The following is a 23698-nucleotide window of genomic DNA, read 5'->3' on the forward strand; positions in this document are numbered from 1 at the left end:
TCTCTGGGCTCGGCCGTCCAGCCAGTTCTAGACATGAACTAGACTCCTTTCAGATGAGAACTAAGCCAAAAGATGTGCTAAAGGAGCGCACCTCATATATTCCGACTGCTGGCATACGGACAGTCAATGGGATCAGGCTCACACCACTCCACAGTGAAACCCTAAATGTGTATATTGTGCTGTTGGATTCTCAGCACCAACTATTTCACTCTGCAGCCGTTATCAACCAAACCCCCAATTGCTATTACAAGACATTCATTGTCCCTGTCTTCTTTCCTTTCTACATTTTTCTGCACTTTTCTGCATTTAAACCTTGAACCATGTTGTCTAAATTCTTGCAGAAGTGTCTCTGAGAGTATAAGGGACCCACTGTTCAGGGACGATGATCCACGGCAGCCAGGCTACAGCGGATCATTCTGAGCTCCTGAGTTCCCGGCCACAGCTTTCTCAGATTGATGTGGTTAGGATAAGGTGGTAGGAGAAATCTGAGGCTTGCAGGATAGCAACTTCAGAGATTTAAGCTGTCAGGTTTACTCAGTCTGTGCAAAACTGGTATTTTTTTTTTCTCCAGAGATGAATCCATTTGCTAGATTTGAGAGAGATCCCCCAGGAAGGGTGAGTGGCAAGGGCTCCGCCGTGACAGAAAACCGGCTCCCTGTCAACATTCAGACTAAGACTTGAGAGTTCTAGGGCACAGGCTGAACTAATTACTGCAAGTGAGCAAAACTATTGATCTTTCTTGAGCCATTTGGCAGATATATAGAGAACAATAGGGGGAAAAAAATCAACATGAGTTTGATAGAAAATACCAACCTAAATAGTTGGTTGAAGTTTGGCAAACAATCTATCATCTTATAGATAGTTCCACAGGACAATATACAGTGTTGCATAGCCAGCAATGTAGTGACAGTGATTGTGATCAATCTGTAGCAAAGGAAATAAGGTCCTTCTCAGAAAAAAGGATGGACATATGAAGAAAACAATTACTAATTTTTACTTAGGCTTTATTCTCAATAATTTTGGTTTTTTAGTATTTTTTTTAAGTGAGAGTTAAGGTATGTCATTTGATCTGGCATGGTGCTCCATTTGTTTTTGTATTAATTACTATATATATATGGTGAATGCCAGTATGGTGTGTGTGTGTACACACAGATGGACACAGAAGGAAAGCCACTCCTCCCCTAGCCTGCAGGTGAAGAGAAATGGTTCTGGCACTGATTTGGTGGTCATGTTTCTCAGCCATACCATTGCAGTTCTATTAGGAAAATGGTCATAACAGAGAAGGTAAAAGTAAAAAGTACAGATTGATTGGAATAATTTATTTCATTTTACCAAACATCTAAAACTCTGATAATTGTCTTTCACAATTGGAAATGTGTAATGTATCACAGTGAGTGCATAAAATGTAACCTTTGCAGCATTTCCTGTATTCTGCATTTTTGCCCCATTTATGAGTCTGAAAAAACACACTTTGGGTTTTGCCACATCAAGCTGGTTTTTTTGTGGTGGTTTTTTTTTTTTCCAAAATGGGTTGGAATATTTAGAAGATTAAATTTTAAATAATAGGTTTCTTCAGTAAACCAAAGGTCGTGTATTTGTCTAATCTTAAAGTACATAAACTGGCCTTTTTTGTCCCCTCATTTCAATTGCAAATGAAGTTATTTCAGGGGAAATATGTGACAGACCTGTAGTCTCAAGTCTTGTAATTATTAATGTTAAGCAATGTATGATTAACTCCAACCTCTGTATGAATGAGATTTACAGGCATTCTGAAGCAATCTGCTTTCTTCTGTTATTAAATTTTAGAGACCGAAGAAACCACCACCTCCATCAGCTCCTGTCATCAAACAAGCATCAGGTAAGGTGCAGCTGATTTTGTACAGCACATGTCAGTGAGCACATCTCAGTCTAAATTAAGTGTATTCAAATTTATGTAGAATTAATCTGTATCAAAATTGATAAGCAGGAGGTGTCTAGACAACAACTAATAAATCAGAATCAAATTGCAAGAAGATGATAACCCTGAAAGACTGTGGTGTGCTTTTCAAATGTGTTGCAGTCAACCATCTGCACCATTTTAAACATGATAATTTGGAGCGAGCGTGATACTTCAGTTTTTAAAAGTTCTCCAGTTCCGTTCCTTGACTGAAGTTGATTGCGCGCATGTCTTTGCAGTATAGACCCAATATGTTGGAGTCTAATAACACCTGCAGGAGGAAACTGCATTTACTTTACACCTACAGATCTGATTTATTCTAGAGATAAAAAGCTTTTTTTGCATATCTGTAAGATAGTGTCAGAGAACTTGGCTGTAATACAGTGGCCCCATCTGAGTTGCAATCTAAATCTTACAGATCTGCATGAATGCTGGAGCTGGCTGGCTGTCTCTAGGTTCTATGCCATAGTTAGATTCTTGGTTTTCAATACTTTATAACCATAAGTATAAAACTTAAAGGAGTTGTCCTGAATCTGGTTATGTAGATAATTGTGTTGTAGATGTATTAAGGGGCTGATTATGTTTTCCAAACGGATGAGTGCTGGCAAAGCTGGTTTTGGAATATGTTGGACTGAATTGTGTATAGATACTGAGAGCTGAAACCACTTCTATTTGTAGTTTTAAAATGAACTCTCAATACAAATTTTCAAAAGTGCCTGCATGATTAATTTTTTCCATGAAATTTAGAAACTGTTAAAGTATCTACACACTTGACAGTTCTGATCTCAGAAACCAAATTCCTGTCCCATTCATGTAAAATCACAAATCACAAGGCATGGGATGCTCTCAGAGTTTTCATTTGTATTGCAGTTGTGGTGGAAACATAAGTATGGCTGGAATTCTTTAATCCCTTAACTCCAGTTGGTTTGTTAAAATTCTGTAGCAGCACTACCGCTTCCCCCACTGTTGGCACACATTAAAAAAACAAAACGAACACATCCAATCTAGCCAGATTATTTTTCCTGTCACTGTGGTCTGTTCCAGCTTTCAGGGCTTTAAAAAGTAAATTTCCCTCTCCTAGAATCTTGATCTATTAATAAAAGAACAAGTTACACCAGTGTACAATTTACTGTGAATCAACAGGCTATAATTTAACTAGTTTCAATTTGTCAAGCAGTTTTTTGACTACGAATCATGACTATAAATATTTGATTTGCTTATTGACTCCCATGGTTTGTTCTTCACTCTGTCTTTAGACTCCTAAAACATAGATTTGATTTTAAGATCAGTCAGTAACAGTGTCCAGAGAGAGCAGTATAACTTTGCCATCTAGTGGTGGTTGCACATTAAAGATGTCGTAGTGACAGCTGACGTTATAGCCTGACACACGATTTGGAAAAGCTCTGTAAAACGTTATGTTTTTTTCAATTTATACTCCTATAATTAGAGAATAATACTTTTAATATATTTATACCTGTTTGCATCCAATACATTAGCTGCATCACCATAGCAGGATAATGTGTCCATTTTCAGAAGGAAAAATGGACGCGTAAAGGATGCAGACAATTTGATTAAAGCCATCTAAGTCTGTGGCAAAGTCAAGGCTATTGCTGTTCTTTGTTTTCATACTCAGTCTTTGACAAGTCCTGGCTGATTATGCACAAGAGTTTCTTGTGATATGTATTTAGAGGTGAAAATCAGCTTATGTTTATTACCATCCTGACATCCTCTACTTTGTCAAATTATCACTTTACCAAGATAACACTGTATTTTACCACATCCCCATGTCAGGCCTTACTGTTGGTAGTAGGTAACAATTTCCAGTAATGTTTCTGCATATTTAACCGGTCATAGTGTGATGAATAAATTGAGAACTGTCAGTTGCAGCCTAAATAATTAAATATCATATCTTCTGATGCAGAGCATAAAATCGTAGCAGAGAATTAGAATTGTTCTTTGTTGTTCAAGCAGTACACATGTAAGGGAGGTGTCTAGTTTGTATTATAATATAGCTGGAAGTTTGGCTGTATTTCCAGATTCTGCACAGCAGGAGACTGCCAGGGCCGTCTGTGCTGGGCTACTTTACAAAGTAAGGTGAAAACTGGAGAGTCAAAGTTAGGAGCACGAGTCCCTTACATAGCCATTGAAAAGCAGTAGGCATTTCACTGGGTAGCTGGGATGAGCAATACAACTGCGTCTAGACTGGAGGATGGGCATACTCTGTCAAGTCCCTCTGGGAGCCGGTACGGAGTTCACCAGAGCTTCCTTGCAGGTGACCTTCTCCTGGCAGCTAAGGCAGGATCGTGGTGCCTGCCTGGGTACTGATCAATTTGGGGGTCACAACCCAAGTAGGGAGTACACCTGAGACTGGGAGCTCCTAAGTGTTTGTAGGCTCATTGTTTTAGGCATGGCCTGAGAGTGTCCTTCTGTGCGTTAATGATGACTGTTAATTTTAGGTATATAGACTTGTGTCTCTTTTTTTCTTGAACACACTAGTATGTGCAAAATTATCAGCATGTTGACTTGTGCTTTGCATAACTCGTGTTTAGAAAGGCTTTAATTGGTTTCTAGCAACAGTTTCTCCTCTCAGGAGTGAAGTATTTTTCATAGAATCATGGAATCATTTAGGTTGGAAAAGACCCTTAAGATCATTGAATCCAACTCTAAAATGGCAATTCAGTATTATTTACTGACATGATAAGTGATACAGTGTTACCTGTCCAACAGCACAGTTATATAAAGAAACAATGGCCGGTGATCACCACTGATGAGCAATTCACACTGATGAGTACTGATTTCTAGGAACCAGCTGCAAAAGAGAGTCGTGACAGCGCATTCAGAAAATGTAAATGTACTTGAGAACTGCATATAATAGAATAGATTGAAGCAAAAAAATGCCCTGTGTTCCCTGCCCTGCCTCCTCTGCTTTTCTTGGATGTCATCTACTGTAATTTTTATTGAAATACTAATAGTGTTACCTAAAGCAGTTTACAACACTGCTAAGCTGAAATGGCATTAGCACCTCGTAGTTAGCCAATGCAGCGAAGCCAATATCCAGTAAAGCGTTTCTTATAATACAGGGACTAGAAAATTGCATCTTGCATATGCCAGGAAATTTTTGCAAAATCTTCCCGTTGTTAGTGCCACAAGTTCCTGTATTCCTTATAGCAACAGAAGTCAGTATGCCAGGGTCTCTAGTACAGAGGCAGAAGAAGGCAGAGGCTTACACCTCTAGGCCAAAAGCTGTCAATTAAAATAGTCATGCAGAATACTGTCAGTACTACTATTCTCATCCTTCTAATACGTGGAAGTGAACAGCTAGTACTAGCGGTGAAAAAGAGGGGGAGTTTGACTTAATGTAAAATAAGCCCTGTATATTTGTCTATATTAAGTATTCTCATGACAGAAATGCCCAATTAATTGATTTATTCCTAATGATTCGCTGCACTGTTGAATTGCTCTTCAGTTAAGTATGTCTACAATGGTAAAGGATCTGTCCACATTTAAAAACCTGTACTTGCTGAATTTTTTTTTTTCACAGAATGGTCTGAAAGTGCCTATTCTTTTGAGGTGCATGCTTTGGAAACTGTGAACTTGACTGTGAAAACATAAACATCCAATTGCTTTTTTGTCATTACGGTGTAAGCAAATACTTGAAACTAGATTTATGTTCAGTTTTAGCAAGACATTTTCAAATTGGAGAATGTAAAAAGCCTAAGAAATTGCTGAATTAAATCTTATGTGGCTGTATATGCTGGTTTGTTGGCTTGTTCAGAATTCTAAATTTTCCTTTCTTTGACAGGTACCACAGATCGAAAGCATGAAATCAAAAAGGTACCTCCTGAAAGGCCAGAATGTCTTCCTAATCGAACAGAAGAAAAAGGTATGAAATGTGCTTTCCTGCCTGCTCTCTGCAGAGAGACAGGGGAAATGGAACTGATGCACATCCTCGTTTCCCAGTCCCTGTTTTCATTAAGTGTATTGTTTGGATGTTTATTTCCCACTCTCATAGATCCGTGATGATATGTATTTTGGAAAGGATCTCATTGTTGCTTTTGGGCTAAATTCAGGGTATTCAATTGTACCAATGCAGAGCTGTTAAGTACTTGCAGCCTCAGCTGAAGTCAAGGGGAGATATGCTCTCAATACATAAAATGCTGTCTAAAGCTCTGTGCTCAGTAAAACCCAGCTCCTTGATCGAGTAAGATACCCCAGATTAGCGTGTACTTTTTTCTTAACATCTATATGACTTGGTTCTCTAGTTAAAAGCAGGGTTGGTGGTTTTCCTGCATCACAGAGGGGTTTTGGGAAGATACAGTCGTTAAGGCTTATGAATCACCCCATTATCATAGTCACAAAAGTCATAGGCAAGCCTGAGAAGAAATGAAAAAATTCTGTCTTCAAAGCCAGGTTTGAACATTGCAAGAAATGGGGCACAGTACCACACACAGCAGTGACAAGCAAATTAAACCTTTAATGGTTTCATTGTGCATTCTAACTTTTTTGGGGAAGATAGTTACATTGATTCTCTAATTGAAGATGGTGTCAAGTTTCATACGTTTAAGTGGACTATTAGATTGTACAGACAAGTTGGTTCATGGGATTTCTTAACTTTTAAGTATTCGAACTTGCAGTCTTTTAAAAGGCACATGTATGCACATGACTAAATATATAATATGCAGTTATAATTTAGTGCCAGAACATTCAGACTTTGCATCGAGATCTGTTTCTGGATATATGTCTTAGTGATCTGACAGGTGTTTTAGCACTTTTGTCTACATATATTTACTTTTGGCTGTGTGTGCTACTTCTCATGGTTATCTTAGCAATAAAACCCTTTGCTTTCCATTTTTGGATTTACAAAGCCAACTGTCAAAACAGTGGAGGGAGTTTAAATATGTTACTGTCCCAGGGTATAAATATCTGTAACTATTCTAAATGTTGAAAAGAGGCCATAGGAGTCATGCCTACATTTCTGGAGTACCGGGGAGTGGCAGGAATTGTTCGGTGTGGTGTGGCAGCAGGGCTGGCACAGGAACATTCTTTATGCTGTGTTTGGTATGCTGCGTATCCCGTCCCTCATACATAGTTTAGATTCTTGGACACTGACGCAGTATAAATTGTCATAGGAGTAAGTGTGTAAAAATTACACAATATGCTGGAAAAGCTCCAGTGTTACAGAGGACCTAACGATTGCATCAACTGAAAGTGTACTGATAAAAGGGTGTATGCTTGTGAACAACAGTCACTAACTGGACTATTCCAAATCTAATGTGGATTGTGTTTCTGGTGATTTATTCCATGATCCTCTCAGACTGAAACCTAGAACACATTAAGCAATACCCTGTAACATTCCCAATACCTTTTACATGCATACAGAGGTGTAATATTCACGACATATCATAGACAGTGTTGTCAAGGGAAGTGGGGTGTTGACATAGTAGGATACAGAGAGCAAAACTTTGGTCCCTTTGAGAGTTTTGTCCTTTCTTTAAGAAGAATCAGGTTTCCTATGATATGGCAAATGTGTTTACATGTTTGTTTTGTGTTATGAATTTAGAGCATATTATTTACAAGAGTTATTCATGTGTATTGTACTTCGCATACTCACAGGCATTGCGTGTTTGGCATTGGATATTAGTATTGTGGCACTTCCTAACTATGCAAATCAGTTCTGCAAATGATCCAGTTTTTCACTGGCAAGCTGAAAAATTCAGCTATAAGTCTGTGCTTAAAAACGTAAATAAAAGGTCTGATTTTTCTGAGGGGTTTACATCCTGCCAAACATCACTAAATTTTAATGCTTTTATTTTCATTTAACTGTAGTTCACTTGAAACACACTTTTTTCCCCCCAGACATTCTCTGGGATTTCTCTGTTTGTTCAAGAGATGTTAAGAATATCCAGCATAATTATCTTTGTGACCTTTTAACTTAATACTGTTTCATACTAGAATTTGATATAAGTTGTGCTCATGGGAAATTGTTCCATGTGGTATGTAATTTTTTGTCATTCTTGTTTTTTACACTCAGAAATCAGTAAGTTACTCAAATAATAAATAGCATTCCCATTCAGACACTGCACACACATTTCGGCCATGAGGAATTACAGGCAGAACAGTCAGGTAGGGCAAACAGCTGATTTGTGGTAAACATGTTATTCAAATAAAGAATGATTTAGGACATAAGTGGAAAGGAGATAAGCTTTTTCTTTGTATATAGTGTATCTACAGTTGAAGATTTCTTGTTTAATTGTAGACTTGTGAGTGCAAATGAATTCCACTTAATAATATCCCTGTTTTTTTTTTCCGGAAATAATTGATTTAAAGAAAGATCAGAGAGAGAGCAAAAACAGTTAGATTTGCAGAAGCCTTCAGTTCCTGCTATACCTCCGAAGAAACCTCGGCCACCCAAAGCAAACTCTGTGAATAGACCTGGTACCTTGCCCCCAAGAAGACCAGAAAGACCAGTTGTGCCTGTGACTCATACAAGGTATTGGTTTTCCTCTGTCCAGTGCTTTTGGGATTAGTGGAAAAAACACGCATTTAAAGAATTTAGATTTTACAGTTAATGTCACAATTTATTTCACAGTAAACTGTATTTAAAGAAAAAAAAAAAGAAAAAAAGAAAAGCCTTCTAGTCATCTGGCTGGATCATAACTGTCTTCTCAAGAATTACAGTCTTCAACTGTTCATTACTAGTTCATTTCTACTGATGAACACACTGTTATTGCAACATCGTAGTTTCCACTGCAGAATATGTGGGAAATAGCTGCATCAGTATGTTGTACTGATGTGGACTTTCTTATTATTCCAGCTTAGCCAAGGCACTAACTCAGTGCAAAAGCTTGGATTGTACTGAGGAACAGCATTAGACAATGCACATTTCAAATACTGACAGTTTGGTTTCAGTCTGTTTTCTTTGGTCATTTTAGATCAATTTTTAGCAAATACATGTGTCTTCATAGAATGTTCTTTAAGCTGGTGCCACTGCAGAATACTGCTGTCAAGTATTTGTGCTCTAGTGTTGGTTGTTTTTCTATAGTTACATGATGCTCTTTATCAGAGGTGGTTACAGCCTTTGAGGCCAACTTTGTTGGCAAGTTGAGACTTGCCAACACAACTCCATTTAATCTCTGCTAGAGCTTGGAAAAGCAGAGGCTGTAGAAATTAAAGGCCTCGCCTGTAGCCCTAATCAAGTCTAGATGGCTACATTAGTCATCAGCGTCTGTAGACTGTAGACTGTAGTCTGCAGACTTCCTTTATGCATAGTGGATAGAAATAGGTGAAAACCAGAAAAAAGCAGTTGCCTAAAATGGGCCAGCTGCACATCTTGCAGAAATACTAGAATATATGCATAGAAATAATTTTATTATTGTACTGATAGAAAAATTAGCTGCCATTGAACTACTGGAGTTCAAATATACTAATGGTGAATTAAATAGCAGAAAGGAATATAGGGTAGAGTGGAATAAAATAGAAATCCTAGGCATCGATCCCCTCATTCCTCCACGTATGGTTCGTTAAATAAATGCTCTCAGTATGAAATCTGAGACACAGAAAATAAAAAAAATGGTGCCTGTCTTGTGCTCCCAGTTTCATCTTACTGAAGTGCTTTGGCTGTGCATCTCTGAGAACTTACCCTCCTATCCAGGTGCTACTGCCACAGCTTCTTTTGGACTCCTTGGCTTTGAACATGCTTGTCCAGTTGTTCCAAGATATAGTCCACACCTGCTGATCACTTGGGCATGCTTGGAAAAGCAAGTATTTGCTATGACCTTTAGATTGAGCTAAGTGATGTCTTCTTGGCAAGACCAATACATACCCTAGTGTTCAGTTCATTGGCTAGGCATGCAACGGGGTAGCTATTCTTTTGTTCTATCCTTTGCCTGGAATATTTTAAACATGCTGTAAATATTTTAAACATTTAGAGTTGTGGAGGGGTGTTTTATTGCTCTTCTGTTTTCCTTTTTTCTAAGTACAAAATTGGATAAATAAACAGTGCATTTTTAAAGATATCTCAGTTTTCATGTTAACATGAAAAACCAGATCTAAACAGTAACCCTGTTATGTTCCTAATTGTCCAAACTCTACTATGTCTAGCACAGAAAAAAAAATTTTGTTCTTTTTATCTAATACCATTATATTTGAAAAAATTTTACTTGTCACAGTAGTTAGATTAAAATTTAGAAGGAAAGGTGATTTTTGAGGTGATGATGATGCATGTTGATGATCACAGTGCTAGCAGTTTCCCTATGAATTACTTTTATCAGCTATTTCAAATTAATGGATTTATCTCATACAGCTGTTATGCCTGATAAGCTCTAACTTGTAAGCATGTCTTATAGGAAGAGGGCAGAAAGTTCACATAATGAAATAATCCATGGAATAGACTTTGAATTACTTGAATTAATTAAGAAATGTGAAACTTCAAATGGAAGTATTCACTTCAATAAAGGCGTTTTGATTTTGAATCAGTTCAGTTTAATAAGATAGTAAATATTTTTAAGACCTGCTGGTATCCATTTCCAGAATCTCAAAAACCTAAGGCAATTAGAATAAAAATTGAGCCAGCAGAATTTTTGCTGACCTGTTGTGGTTTAACCCCGGCAGGCAGCTCAGCTCCATACAGCCACTCGGTCACTCCCCCACAGTGGCATGGGGGAGAGAATCGGAAGGGCAAAAGTGAGAAAACTCGTGGATTGAGATAAAGACGTTTTAACAGATAAAGCAAATGCTGCGTGTGCAAGCAAAGCAAAATAGGGAATTCATTCCCTACTTCCCATGGCAGGCAGGTGTTCAGCCATCCCCAAGAAAGCCGGGCTCCATCACTTGTAACGGTGACTTGGGAAGACAAATGCCATAACTCCAAATATCCTCCCCTTCCTTCTTCTTCCCCCAGCTTTATATGCTGAGCATGACGCCATATGGTATGGAATACCCCTTTGGTCAGCTGGGGTCAGCTGTCCCAGCTGTGTCCCCTCCCAACTCCTTGTGCAGCCCCAGCCTCCTCGCTGGTGGGGTGGGGTGAGGAGCAGCAAAGGCCTTGAGTCTGTGTAAGCACTGCTCAGCAATAGCTAAAACATCTGGATGTTTTGGTCACAAATCCAAAACATAGCAGCATGTGGGCCACTCTAAAGAAAATTAACTCTCTCCCAGCCAAAACCAGTACATGATCCTAGGGGGAAAAATTGCTGTAGTTATAAAGTGAGTCCCATGAGATTTCCATGGCTGCTAGTTAGCAGAAGAGGGTTTTTTTCCATTCTGAGTAAGTGGCTTGCATCTTGCGCATCTCACTGACTTTTTGTGGTGATGATTGTTTTTCCATTTAAATATAATCCTCCTTCCTTGGAGGCAGGATAGGGCTTCAAGGGCAATAGGAGAGACAAAAACCATGTGGGACAGAATAGTTGTCAATTTGCTCCGAAGGCTTCACAGCTTATTTAGACATACCTGTGATTATACAATTTACCGATGAGTCAATTCTCTGGAGTAGGCAAGCCATAAAGACCCACAGAAAGTACATTTTTACAATCAGTCTAAACCAATCTGTGTCCATGCTGCTGCTAACAGGGGCAGGTTCCCTCTCCTGGCAGCCCGTTCCTGCAGCCTCCCTTATGTTAGCACCAGAATTTGTGCAGCCGTTCAGCCATATGGGTCAGGGAGTTGCTCCAGATGGCAATTAATCAGTTTGCAGTGAGATTTCTATTAGTGGGGGGTTTCTTTCAGGCCGATCATCTGTCTGATCAAGCTGACAGCCTATCTGCATGGGCACAAGCAGAGGGAGGGAGACACTGTGACCAAGAAGGGACGGCTCTACTCCTTTCACAACAGTATGGATGTAGGTTGGCATAATAAACCTGTTGATTCTTTTGACAACAGAGTTGGGGTTTTTTGTGGGGTTGATGTCATATATCCTGGTATCTTTTGTAGTCAAATGTTGTGACTTTCAGCCCTAAATCACACCATCATAAGAATTTCGTCCAAAACCATACTCGCACATTTCCTAGAGCGCTTCCAACTCACATCGTGCTCTTTAGTTTGCTGGGAAACATATGTGTGCAAAACAGAGTACGCAGTCAGATGCTCATTGCCCTGTCAGCCAGGAAACTATGTTGCTTCTTACAGATTTACAAATATATAAGCAACTTTTTAAAAAAAGTTGAAGACCAAAAGATAAGAAAACTAATTGATCAGGTAGATCATTTGCAGAATACTCTTATTTATCATCTCACCAGTTAATACATTTTTCTAGGAATGTGTTAAATTCTTCTGTTTCGTTCCTGGTGCAGACTGGCTGCCATATTGATAGCTATCTAGGACTAGTTTGTTTTTTAGGCCATCAAGTTATGTTCACTTAATCTGTGACTTCCTCTGGTTTTTAACACCAATTTTCAGGCTCTTTATCACAGCCTTCCTGAAGTCTGAGATAGGGTTTCCAGCCACTTTGTGTTTTGCTCATAAACTGCTGCCATGAGTTGAGGTTCAGGCCATCTGTCATCAGCTTATGGCATCAAAAGCAAAGACAAATGAAAAAATCAGTGAGATTCAGGAACTCGCTATGTATTTTACTAGTAATGGCTAATTATTGCCATTCATAGAAATGCACATCTGCCTGGGTTGTTTCAGGGACAAATCTATGTTTTTACCCATAATTTGGGTACCTTACATACATCGTAATTGTTACAGCACGACACTGGGAATAGTCATTGTGGAAAAACTACGGTATTTGTTACGTGACCTGATAACGATGGTAAATACAATTTATTGCATTAATTGAACAGTGTTATCACAGTAAATGTCACAGGGATTTGTCTGTGTGACCTGTGCAATGCCAAGCTACTCGCCTACCACTGGCCCTTTTTTAATCAATTGCTTCAATAGTCAGATTATTTTAGTAAACTGAAGCAGTTATGGGATATAAGGTTCCTCAATGAAAGAATAATCATGTTGCTTATGTTTGATCTCCTGTTTGATTTAAAAATAGTTCCTCTGTATGAAGTATCAGAACTCTTGACACTTGCCTATTCCAAAGACATTTTCAGACAGACTAGGTGATCGTGGTTCTTTGGACCTGTGGAAACAATATTCATAGCCTAATCTCATAAGCAACATGCAAAAATAAAAAATCTTCTTTTAGTGGAAGAGCTGCATTTATGAGTAAATACTAGGAACCACTGAAACGCACAATGCTAGCTTGAGGTTCTCTCCCTTTCTGCAGTATTCTAGATAGTCCATTGCTATAGTTTATGCAAACCAATTAATTAGAAAAAATTACAAATAGGATGTTGAAGAATGTCCCTTTGCCCTTAGGTTTCCTTCATGTTGAGAAGCTGTGAACATCTGAAGAATTATTCAGGACACTACGGTGTCTAAAATAGGCTTTTTTGACAGGTGTTAAGGAGAAATGAGATAAGGTTAATCCATACAGCATGTCTACTTACTGGAGATTGCTCTCTCTGACACATTGCTATTACTCTGGTGCTACAAAGGAAGAATATTTCGTTCTCATTATTAATTGCAAGTTAGCTATCAATTTACTGTAACCCACACAAAAACTCCAATAAACTATCTCCTCTTCTTGATCCAAATGCAGGAGTGATAGTCCAAAAGTGGAATTAGTGGGCAGTACAGTATCCGGCACTCTAGAGAAAGACTCCTCTGAAAGAAGCAATGACATCGGTAAGTTATAGTGCTTTTTAGAGTTTGCCTAAGAAATTCATGGTGTAAATTTCTGCTTTTTAGTGACTTTGTTATGATCTGAAAGGCAGATTGAGGATTTGGCAATGAACGTGAGTGCATTTATATCAAATTTTAACTGCAGGATTAAAGGATCATTTCTGCTTTACTTTAAAAAGTTTTGTTAGGGTTTTCTGTTTAAAAAAATTTTTAAAAAGGAAATGTGGAATGGTGAGCTATTTTGAATAGGAGGGCTTTTGTTATTTCTGTTTAAAAGTCTGAAACAAGTGAGAAGGCCAATGATAAGAAGTCATACTAGTTTAACAGATGTAATATTAGTGCTGCCATATTTTTAATGCTGCAAAAGATTGTGGTTTTGGTGCAGTTAGTAATCTTTACAGTTTCCAATACAAAGGAATAGAGACCCAATTCAGGGCCAATTTGAATAAATTTTACTGCAAATGCCAATTAAAAGCAGTCTAAGTTTCTCTTGAATATAATAATTTGTGTTGCTGCAACACAAACAGTTTACTCGGGAAATCACCTGGAAAGGAGTAACGCTAGGTTATTTTTCTGTCTTCTCTTGCCCTCCTTCCTTCTCAAGTTGGCAGTGCAGGAGAGATGTTTGCTGGGGTGGGTGCTGCAGTAAGTGGCACTTGGAAAGCAAGGTGCTCTGACTCTGTCCCAGGGCTGTAAGCAAAAGCAGCGACAGCCATCTTCTACCTCTACTTAGAAATACGCCGGCGACAGCTGCTGCCGTCGCTCTCCTCCGCAGAGTCGCAGCTGTGCCGCCAGAGACCCGTTTTTGTAAAAGGCAGAGCCAGGGTACCCTGAATGTGTAAGCATTACTACTTTTCTCTGGTGGCATTAAATGTTATTTCGGTGTGGTGGTTTCTACCCAGACTGCTTTATTAGTAAAGCCTTTCTGTAAAATAGTATACTTTGAACAGCCAAACCTGCCTTTTCTTCGGACGTGAAAGCAGAGCTTTAAGTTACAGATGGATTTTAATTGCAGTGTAACGATAAAATGCTAAATTGATTTCACATAGGTTTATGAGCTTTTCAGCATCCATATGTCTACTTTTTTTTAACCTTCTGCTGTTGCTATGGTTTATGATAGTAACATTCTTCTGGAGAAGCAAGTAGTATGTTTTTTCCAGATTTTCATTTGGGATAAACACTGAAAGTTAGAAGCTTGTGATAAATTGCATGAACATTTTTATTGCAGGGATTAATATAAAGGAATGGGATTGAAATGCAGTCAAATTCTACCATTTAGTGTTTGTTACGCATGTTTACAAATTTGCTTCAAAACATGTAAGCTTTTGCTTACTTGAAAGAGAAAGCTATGACTGTAAATAGCATATAGTGGTCTGATGGAAGTAAACTTCTTTAATCCTTGTGCTAGTTTCCTTGGAATCACTATCAGGATAAAAGCTTAGTGTGTTTTGTATTTTTCTGGGTTTTTTTTAACAACCTATAAAAGGCTAGGTAGGAAATTTGATTTATAATAATTTTTGTTCATTTCCAGAACTTAGGTAGGGGTTTTTTGTGTTGTTTTTTTTAATGGAAAGTAGGAGCCAACAAGAGTCCATAAATCAAACCACATACACAACGTGTTGCAAAGGGTTTAGCTGATGACCTCCTGTTACCACTAACAAGGGGAACCTATTGAGCCCTAGGATAAAATAGTGTGAATACATAGATAAGTATAACTTGATAGGGTCAAACCAGAATGGCATTTACAAGGGCAAATCATGTCATTCTAGCCTGTTGGACAACTCATTAAAAGAAAAAAAGAAATAAATTATGATTTGGAAATGAAAGTGGACCCAAAGATCATAACTGATAGGAATTTTCAGGAGGCTTTTGATGGCTCGTGTAAAATATTGTTAAAGAAATAAACAGCCTTTTAAGAGAGGGTAGAGCAATACATTAAAGCTTAATAAGCCCAAACAATTCCCACTGGATTAATGTCTTTTACTATGAGGAGAGGTTTGGAGTTCAGGACTGTTTATGGGGCAGTGTAATTGGAAAGATTTACGATAAATGTGTAAGATTTTTTATTTATTTACAAAGAGAACAACGGGTTGGAGAAACCTTGTGGCTAAATGAGTTATTAGTAAAAATGATGGTTGAGGAGTGAAGTTGTCCCAGAGTGTTCCAAAACACTAATGGATCGGGCAGTGTGAGTCCAGATAATATTTAACTGTGGTACGTGTTACTGGTGTTGCCCCAGTCTCATGTACTCTCTGGGGAAGACAGCCTCAGCTTCTCTGAGGTTCATCCTTCCGGTCAAAATGGATCTGATTAAATCTAGTCATTTGGAGTCTTTTCAGGAATCCAAATTCACATCACGAATTAGAGTGGACCTATGTGGCAGACAAGGTGGAGCTTAGCAGTAGCCTTTGAAGAAAATGGAAGTTAAATGGCCTTTGCAGCAGCTCAGGTGTATAACCATTCTGGTTACTAGGTTCCTCTTTATTCCTCCATTAGCCCCAACACCGTTCCCAGGCTCTTGGAGCTCTCGGGGAGGACAGAGGAAATAGCAGCAGTCAGTTGCAAGTTGCCTCATCCTCTTTCATGCTTATGCTAAGTACTGGTGGTGAATCCAGGACTGAAAATGAATATTACAGCACTTTCCTGGCTTTTTTGCGCTAGTGATGTTAAGCTGGATAATGACTGTCATGTTCTCAGTGCTTACATCCTGTAGCCAGTCTAAAGCTCTTGTTCTTTCATTCAAAGCAGAAAGATGTACAAAAGCACTGGAGAGACAGTTTGTTTTCGTTATAAAACCAAACCATACTAAAGCTGGGTGGAGAGCAGTCTTCCATTCTGTGAAACCTTTTTAAGGATTTCTAAGTTGGTTCCTTTTCTTTATCATGATGAGTCCCAAACCTTTACGATGAGAGAGAGAAGATAGAGCGTCCTTCCATATGCCATCTCCCAAAAAACAAACAAGTGATCAGCAACAACAAAATCAGTAATTCCATCAACAATTGAGAAGCAGTATGCAGAGGGGGATTGGGGAATGCAGGTTCAAAACTTGTATTTTGTCTAGGTCCCCTATTCTGCTGGATCAATGTGTTAAACTTTGCTTTTTCTCAGAAAAGGCATTTTTCTATTTATTTTCTAAGTAATATTCCATCAGTGGAGCAGTGTTGTCTAACCAGAAAATCCCACACCTTTAAAAACACCTTTAAAAACATTCTCACCCGATCAGGAAAGTCACAAATGCTTGAGCAAGGCTGAGGTGATGTGTAATACTGTGCATAATGTTCTGTTAGTTGCATATATAAAACGTTATTTCTATGTAGATGTTAGCGCATGGCTTGATTTCACTAGCATGTTCTGCAGAGTTGTGACTTGACATTTATATTTCTTGATGATAATACAGCACTGATTACAATTTTGCAATCTGTACTGACAAGTGCAAGTCCTGTTCAGCAACATCACTGCTGATTGTAGATATAATGACAGCTATTACTACTGTTGTTCATGCCTTTGCTTCTTTCCACAATTTTTACAAAAAAGCATTGGAAAACTAGCCTTCAGAATATATTATTTAAGAGGAACAATTCCCCATTTCTCCTCACTTCTTCTTTTGTTTTCTTTTTCCCTGTTTTCAGTGATGCCTTTACTTTCCTTTCCACACATCTTTCATCCAGCTTTTCCTATTTACATCTCTTTGCCATGGGTAACTTTTCTTCATTTCATGAGGGTAAGGCTTTTTTTTTTCCGTTTCTTTTCTGTCCTGTCTTTGCTTTAGTTGACAATGTATAACAAACAAATACAAAAAGAAGTGTTTTGTACAACACCTAATGTGTACATGGCTATTACAGATTTTTTTTTAATTAAAGACTGAAATTGAGTCTACTGTGACAGAAGATCTTGCACCATAGCATTGAAACAAGAAATCATTACAGTTTATTTTATTTTACCGTAAGACATTTTAGTGATGTAAGTAACATGTCCAGTTTGCACGTGCTGTTTGTCAATGCCGTGGTTTCATTAACCTGTTCATACAGACAGATGGTGTCATAACAAAGTTTAATGCATATATTTTGTTGTGATGTTCTTACATGTTACAAAACAAAAATATTTAGCAACATGCTAGGATAGTTCTCTAGTCTGAAAGAGGAAAAAAACCCAACAAAATAAAACCTAGAAATTTGAAGACCGCTCATTGGCTCTCAGCGGAATGTGCACGGTCATGTCACCCAAGACTTTGTCTCCAGTCTCCAATACTTCACATCTGTTGTAAAGTCTCACGTACCAACAACTGTTCTGGATGGACAGTGGCTTTTTGAGCTTAGTTTAAAATGCTTCCAAAGCAACATAAGCTACACTGAAAGTAAGCCCTGTTCTACCAACAAGAGAGTAGTCCTTATGTAGAATTACATTGATTTCAACAGCTTAAATTCATGCTTTATTGCATAACTTGACTTTTTTTTTAGGTTAAATATTTCTTTTTAATTTCACAAATAATTGTTATGTCTGAGGGCCAGTGCAACGACAGAAACATCTAGTGCATAAAATAGCTTACTGGATCAAAAAGTAACGCTTCCAGAAAATTTCGGAATTATTCCAATTAATTATTGGTATTGAGTTATTTCTGCAAGTCAGGATTAATCCTAAGTCTTTTAACTGTATATATACACACACAGTTTGGAATCCTGCAATCCCGAAACAAGACTTGTCTATCCAAAATAGGCTTGCTTTGAAATCATCTAATACTTAAAATCATATGGATTTAAGCTAAGTGATTCAAAGAATAAGCCACAAAGAAATAAAAATAATAGATCTACTGTGGAAATGCTCAGTTAATCCACACAAGAAGCAGTTTCTGTGCTTTGCAAAAAGACTGAGCTGCACAGGCGCTTCCCACACAGAGCCAAGTGGATACATCTTTCCAATATTTTTCCTGGCTCTTTACACATTTTGCATAGTATTTATGAAAGCAGTTAATCTTCATCAGCGCTAACGTAAGGCACATATGCCTTCATTGATTTCTGCTGAAACATACAGTGTTGGTATGAATTTTCTTAAGAGATTCCCTGAAAGCTGGTTAATGTGAGTCCATTTTTCAGCATTTCTTCAGACTTTAATCTTCAGAGCATTTGCTGGTGGACCATGGAGTACTGGCTGAAGCCACGTTATTAGCCATACTCTTTTTCTGTCCCTCTCTCCAAGCCTGGTGCTAACTTGCCTGGAAGGGTAGTTAAAAGTACCCTACTTGAAAATATCTAATAAACAAACAAACAAAAAAATCTTCACTATATCATGTTTCCTTGAGTTGTATTTGCAGTTGTTCTAGAGCTGTTACGTGCTCATATTTGTTAGAAGACGTGATTGCTGTGCTTCTGACTGGAAGAAAAAGTGATCTAATAAGATTTGGCCCACACTAGGGAAAAAGACGGAGAATCTTTCCAGTAAAAGGTTGTAGAATGGAGTGGGTTTGTCTTTAAATCACAGGCTGTTATACTGTGAGACATTGTAATTATTTTGCCTGAAGACACAGAGTAAAAGCTGGAAAAAACAAAATACTGGTAAATATAAGGGTTGGAGGACAAAATGTGACTCATATAATGAAGACCAAAAATCTGCCTAAACCAGTTATTTCTTTCTATGCTGCTGTTCATGCTCATTTTAATAGAGCAAAGCAAAGGAGCAGAATTACCCAACTGGGTTAAGTTGTAGTATGTATGTCAGTGAATCAAAATCACCCATAAACGTAGTTGTGAATTGTAAATATTGTAATCAGGGATATGTTAATGATCCATTACGTAAATTAATTATGTCTCTTGCCCCGGAGGGCCCAGAAGAAGGCAGTAAACCAGAATTTTAAATCGTTCTCCATGTGTGTCAAGTTGAGGTGCCTGAAAACAGCATATACATTTCTTCTAGCTCAGTTTTCTTGACCTTTCAGTTCTTTCTTGGCATCTTCTGAATCGTTAAAAATAAAATCCTTATGAGGGCCCTGGCAAGTGCTTAGCAAAGCTCATTATGGGAGCTTTCTACATTCAGATATTAAAGCGATAAAAGTAAGGGTTGAAATGAGAAAAGGTAATTGTATACTTTAGGAAAGGTGGCTGTCCAGTGACTGTCCTGAGAAGCCAGGTGAGCCAAGCTGTTTCCCTCCAAAGCAAAGAACCATGCGGGCAGGCCTCCCTGGCGCATCGCTGTTACACTCCTGAACACAGTAAGCCTGTAGCCAGGGAGCCCTCCTGCTAGAAGTGCATTACCCGGATCCTAAAAAAGAGTCTGCAGTTCGTTTTGGGTGAGATTCTTCGTCCCTGACCCTGGCTGGGAGCATGGCTGTATTCCTTGAAGGGTACGATGCTGTTCAGCATGGAGAGAGTAGCAGAATTTGGGCACTTGAAGTAGTTAAAGTAATTGTGGTCTTCTGAAAATTCCCAGTAATATTCAGATTATTGTTTGAGTTGTTTTTTAGTTAGTGCTATATATTACATGGACATTAATGCAGAAGATTTCATCTGCAGTATCTCTGTCTCATTTGATAGCTTTCAGGATTATTGTATTTAAAGACAGTATATATACCATTTCACAAGTCTATTGTCAATCTTTTAAATGTGTTGAAGATGATTATGAAATGAAATCTACCTCTGTGGCTTTTGTGGCATTATCTTCTTCAAACGAATTCAATGCCACCTTTGCCTTATTTCTTCCAGCCCTGCCGTATTTCTGTTCTATGAAACCTCACCATTAGCATTCTGCTATTATCCATCACTTTCCATTTCAGTTTTCTCAAGGTGAAATCTGTCTGCTAATTCAAAAAGCTTTCTGTCTTCATTATGTATAAATTACTTCGCCCAAAGACTAAAAATCGTAACCATAAGATAAAGTTGAGGGCTAGACACATTTTATGCCAGAATAGTAAATGCAAGGGGGAAAAGGGGTAAGGAAGGAAGCATAACCATTTAACTTTTTCCTTCTGGGTTTTTTTTTTTGGAGGGATTGAAGGTTGTTTTCCAGGAAGGTACAAGTCTAATGAGCTGAGAACTTTTTCCTTAAATAATTGTTTTCCTGGATCTCAGCATGTTTTTTAAAAACACCATCATCATGCTTAAAATAACCATGTCTCCAAATGAATGTAGCAATGGGGAAAAATATCCTATTCTTAACTGCCTTGGAAGGATACCAGGGAGTAATTCTTGCACAGCTAACATATTTCATATTCATTAAATATGTTCGCTCAGTAAGCCAGACATTTTATTGTGTGTACTACACTAGTATATTAGAATTGCTCTGATGTCTTTCTCCCCATCTCATTAATTACTTCCGAGAATTACCAGCTTGATCAGCGAGACAGTAATAATGATGAATGCATCTGTTTATTTGTAGAACAAGTATCAACTATTTTTTTAATTATGGAGTGCCGCGGTTAATTGAAGGGTGCCCTCGATGTTCTGTGTGTTCAACAGAACCTTCCTTACTGTTTGTTGTTACTAACAGACATAGAGAAAGCTGGACCAGTGCAGAGTTCAGGTCTGTTGGATGCTGATGCTGCCTTATGGGCAATTAACATGGCTGTGAATACAGTAGACTGGACTTTATTTTTAATGACATCCCTTTTCCAGCTCAGGAAGGTCTTATGTTTTGCCTATTAAGTAAATTTAAGCTCCCAATTTCTGATAGCTAACTAAAATAAAATCTCTGCATTTAATGATCTCAATGAGTATAATATAGTCACACCCATATAACCTTGCTTTCCATTAGCAAAAAATAATCAAATAACCAGTGTAAGTGAATTCATTACTGAATCTACAGTATAGATGACAGCAAGGCAGAGGTCTCTTGAGTGGTTGTGTTCCTCATTTTCTTTATCAGTTTACTATATGGGAATTTTCCTGAATGAATGCCTCATGGGTGATGACCGTGGAAGGTGGTGATAACCTTAGATGCAGATTTGGGAGCAAGAACCACATCTAAATAAGGAGAACAAACAGAGTGGGATGAAGGGCATATGGAAATATTAGAAATGGATTTACTATTTTAGCATTGTACCAAGTGTTGTCCCTTACACTTAAATAGAATTTCATTTATAGTATCAGCTGATGGCTGTGATTTCACTAGTTTGGCAGCCGATTTTACCTGCAGAGCCCTTCCAACCTCTGCTCTGCTCTTTTTTAAAATTCAGTGCAGGTATAGGCTGCTTTAGTTTATTTTTCCAGCTAGCAGAAATGCATTCAGAAGTGGAAAAAATTGAGCATTCCCAGTATTTCTTGATAATACAAGCTTTGCACAGAAATGTTCATCTTTCATGGTATTCATAAAATGCGTGGAGCAGATTTTATCTGCAAGTGCTCATGGATCTCAAGGACAAATTCATACACTCCCTATTTATTGATACATTTTACAATTTAAACATGAATATTTGATTATTCTGATAAAACATAGAACTCTAGGTAATTATGAGTTTATTTAAGCCAAAGAAACACATTGGATTAATGCCTTCGCTATGTTTTTCATTGATTGTTTTCCATATTAGTGTAGATACTTATCTTTTGTAAGAACAGAGGAAGGGACAGTGGCGCTTGCCGTAGAAGCAGCAACGCAGAGAGAGGGAAGTCATGCACTGGAGCCTTCCTAGGCTGCAAGGTAACTTCAGCCAGTGTGCTGCCCCCCAAAGCAGTAGTCTGCTCTTCCTCTCGGTTTTAGCAGTTTGTATCAGTCCTCTGGTACCGATACTGATCCTTCCTTCAGCACGGGTATTTGTGTGGCTAGGCACATGCTGTTGGAAAATGAGCTGGATTAAAACTGGCTCAAGGAAAAAAAATAGTAAAAACAGCTAAGTGGGAAAGAGAAAAAAAACTTCAGCCTCCATTTGTACTCATGTATGTGAGCTTCACATGTTTATAGATGAGTGTATATTTTTGATGGCAATATATTCTTGCTGTGCAATTTAACAAAGTAACACAGTGGTGAAAACGAAGACAATGTATTAAAATACATCACTGATTTGCAAGTCATTTAGCTATCATCTCATGCGTCAGCTTCAAACTGGATATTACTGGAAACCAGCTCTTACATTTGCATTTTTTTTTCCCCAGAAAATATATTTTTACTTCCGTTTCTCCTCTCCTGAAATGCTGAAGTTCTGTAGGACTCCAGATAGGTTTTGTGCAGGCTGCTAATGTTAGCTCATTTTTACTTTAAAAGCACTGTAGCCTCACCTGATGTGTTGAGGCATCAGGTTGCCAAACTCCCGTTGACAGACTGGGTGACCTGCCTTTGGACATAGGTTGCAACAGTCAACAAAAAAGCAATGAGAGAAATACCTGGTAGAGGACAGTGGGGTCACTGGTTATATATAGGAAGAGTTGCTCCAAAAATAGAGTAGTATGTGGAGGTCAGTAACCTTAGACTATTTCAGGGCTATTGAAAGAGGTCTCTTTTTTCTTCTTCTTCTTTTTTTATCTCCCAGAGATGGAAGAATATTGCTGAATAAGGAATGTCTGATCCCATTTACTTCGTAGCTGCCAAATCATGAGTACTTGGAATCAGTTTAAGTGTCCTTCAGTACATATAGTTTATTGCACAGGCCCATTAATTAATTTGTTTTTCCATTGTGTAATTTTGTACGATGGTTGTAATACGGCAACAAAACTCGATCTTCAGAGATTCATTGTTCTGTAACAGTCCTGAAAATTAAGTGCCCGCTATAGGTAGCTGTTAACTTAAAAGCTATTCCTTCCTACATGTGCGCAATGAAAAATAGTCTCTGAATAATGAATATCATTCTAGTATTTGATTCATGTCTGAAAGTAATTTTACAGAATTTTGATTTACCTTGTCTAAAGTACCTCTTGTATGTTTTCGGACTCACTTCTGCTTAACATATGCAGTAGGGCATTTTGAAATGGAGGTGAGTGAAACTGATATAACCCATAAAAATAGATCAATGGTGTTAAGCCATTTGATTCAGGCATGTAATCATGAGCTGTGGTATTCCTTCAGCCTTCACATCGTTCTTTCACGTAAACATGCTAGCACGTGGCTGGATTCAGTAAACACTTCCCCAGTGCATTTCACTAACTGTGAAGACAGTCGAGATTGCATTCG

General features: G+C 38.1%; 1 protein-coding gene across 1 annotated transcript in view; it reads left to right on the top strand.

The window, feature by feature from the left end:
- The first annotated feature begins 382 nt into the window (after positions 1 to 382).
- The window catches only part of SH3KBP1 (SH3-domain kinase binding protein 1), a 32316-nt gene continuing 9000 nt past the window's right edge, over positions 383 to 23698 (top strand). The window contains exons 1-5 of the mRNA XM_009581978.1: positions 383 to 460; positions 1807 to 1858; positions 5739 to 5819; positions 8264 to 8426; positions 13530 to 13615. Coding sequence (XP_009580273.1) covers positions 383 to 460; positions 1807 to 1858; positions 5739 to 5819; positions 8264 to 8426; positions 13530 to 13615 — 460 coding nt within the window. The remainder of the gene's footprint in view (positions 461 to 1806; positions 1859 to 5738; positions 5820 to 8263; positions 8427 to 13529; positions 13616 to 23698) is intronic.

Source organism: Fulmarus glacialis, unplaced genomic scaffold, assembly GCF_000690835.1.
Source record: "Fulmarus glacialis isolate BGI_N327 unplaced genomic scaffold, ASM69083v1 scaffold14517, whole genome shotgun sequence".
Taxonomy (NCBI): Eukaryota; Metazoa; Chordata; class Aves; order Procellariiformes; family Procellariidae; genus Fulmarus; species Fulmarus glacialis.